Raw genomic sequence first — 2,731 nt, forward strand, 5'->3', positions numbered from 1 at the left:
AACAAGAGATTCTATTACACATTACATGGGCAAAAAATAAATAAGTTCTGAAAACACATAGCACAAGGTAGAGTGGCAGATACAGCCACAATTGGTCTAAAAACAAGAAACCAATTTCATACAATATAACTAATAAATTACATGTCTTGACACCAATATTAACCTTACACATTCCAAATGGATAAATAAATTATAAAAAAACTACAAAAAATAATGCTCTACCTAACAACAATACTTAACCAATATTACAGTTTTTCCACTCCTGAACAATAGCAGTAGGGTTGGTATAAAATCAGATTTTTCCAAATTCAAATCATATTTCTTTTATCTAAAATAATCAATCAGCCTGTTAATTAGTAGCTGTTATGACATTTTCATGCTTCCTGATATGTAGATAAGTCAGTCTCTATTCTGTGGTTTCAGGTTTAAACTATGAAAAAAGTCTAATTTTGCTGTCAAGCCAAAAATAAATCTTGATCATAATGAAATATATTCTACTGATTGTGATTAAAAGCAGGATTGTTCTTGACCCTGAATTTGTTACCCTTGTGCCTATGCCTGTCAGTTGTTATATCTAAAGTATACCTATAGTTTTCAACCTTGTCTGCAATATCCTATGACATTACTATGGTAAAATTTGCAATTACAAGAAGTCCTTTTATATATGGGGCAACACCAAGGATTGATGAAAAAATTTAATAGATTATGTTACTGGATAACTGTCCTTATCTGATAAGGAACGTACTTCTGTAACAGCTTAATTGCAGGTTATCCAGTACATATATACTTCAATATTTATGAAATATTGTATTCTATAATAATTAGCACAAACACTGGAAGAAATAATATATCTAATGATAAACACTAAATATTTACACTGTAATAAAAAATAATGTATTATGTATTTAAAAAAAGTTTCTAAATAAAAACCTAACTTTTAAAAATTACTTTAAATCATATGATTCATACAACTCACAGTTAAAATCATGCCAACCCTGCATAACAGTAACATTTCTCAATCCACACAGTTATTACACAAGGAAACATTAGCTATTAAAAGTAATTACAGTAACACATATCAAGCCAAAACCATTCAACAATTTTTTTTACACACTAACATAAAATATGTTATACAAAAAACAGACAGCTGAATATGAAAATATTCAGCAAATAATAGAATATCACTTATTGTTATTGTTACTCTTCAGAGTTCATACTATCTAAAGAAATAATATAGAGTCTGCTCAACAAAGTCTTTTCTTATCTACATACACCATAACACAAATGGTAAATATTCACCACAGAAAACAGTATGTATGCAGAAAAAAGGGCTAATAATAAAAAAAATATATGTATCTCCATACTGTCAAAATTTTTACTTATGGCTACTTTGAAGGTAGATATTCCCCTTAAATTAATGTGTAATATAATGATAATTCCTAATCAAGTATCAATTAATATCATACACACTGCAGAAATGTACTCCAATAATAAACATACCTAAAAACCTACTGTTCATTGCTCATAATTTCAAGTTCTTTTGTTTGTTTTTTCATTTCTGTTAAAAACACCAAGATTATTTATAAGCTAATTTCTACTTAATGTGAGAAAAAAGACCAGTTGCAATCAATACATTCCATACAATTTCATGGCCCTATTGACACATCCACATTAACACCAATACAAGATGGTCACAGAGATAGTTTATGTGTATAAGTTGTTGGTGATGCAACACAGTGAATTATCTAAAGCCAAAACAGACCATGGCATTGACACACTACCAATTATGCTTACAAAATGAGTATTAGCTAACTACAGATTAGCATCATAATCTGCATGATTTTCCCTCAGAAGATCAAACTATTTGCAATGCAATGTACATCTTATCACCTCTACTACTTCAAAAATAATAAATCCATAAAATCTAAAAGCTTACCTGAGATAAAACTGCAGAATCCAGGGCTGCATAAAAATACTGATCTCCAGCCATAATCACCTGGCCTGGTATGGGTAACTGGAGTCCACCCTGAAATGCATATATTCCCTTGACTCACCATATCAAAACTAATTTTCATATAAAAATAAATTATATTACTGATAACACTAGTGATATATAAAAAAGAAAAAAAAAACAAGTTTAATATTTCATTGTAATGAAGACTTTATGCCTGAGTTACCATACCATACTGTTAATTCACAAAAATAACAGACAAAGAGAAAAATGAGATGGATTTAACAGGAAGATTTCTTACCGACACATTGACATTGGTTAGAAAATCTGTTTCTTGTGGAGTCTCAACAGTTACTGTTCCACTGTTGACATCAATATTGACTACATGTGGTGGAGGAGGATTCATATCACTTACAATAGTCTGAAATATAAGTTCACACAATATACTCCAGAGTGAATAAACAAAAAAAGCTTTGGTATTAGGTGGTCTGAAATATAAGCATCTGTCACATCAGCTGTTACCTTTTTATAAATGAAATTATTAAAACATCTAATATTAATAAAAACAAAAATAAAAAAATGCCATTGCAATTGCACTGACTGAAAATGTGACATACTTGATATACTTTTCTTAAATCATCTTCCTAAATAAGAAATTAAAGATACTGTATAAGTCTTTTTTTTTAACCACATTAATTCTAATTAAAATATAATAAATATGCTTAATTCAACTAAAACAAAGAGATTATTTGTCTTCCGGTATTTTTTCTCTCCTTCCTT

At 29.0% G+C, this 2,731-nt stretch overlaps 1 protein-coding gene across 1 annotated transcript in view; it reads right to left on the minus strand.

The window, feature by feature from the left end:
• Positions 1-2,731, minus strand: part of LOC119590792 (zinc finger protein 664-like) — a gene marked incomplete in the record, with an annotated part of 13,353 nt that overhangs the window by 6,173 nt on the left and 4,449 nt on the right. Inside the window, 2 exon segments of the mRNA XM_037939505.1 lie at positions 1,937-2,026; positions 2,253-2,372. Coding sequence (XP_037795433.1) covers positions 1,937-2,026; positions 2,253-2,372 — 210 coding nt within the window.

The sequence above is a fragment of the Penaeus monodon genome, chromosome 27 (assembly GCF_015228065.2).
Source record: "Penaeus monodon isolate SGIC_2016 chromosome 27, NSTDA_Pmon_1, whole genome shotgun sequence".
Lineage (NCBI taxonomy): Eukaryota > Metazoa > Arthropoda > Malacostraca > Decapoda > Penaeidae > Penaeus > Penaeus monodon.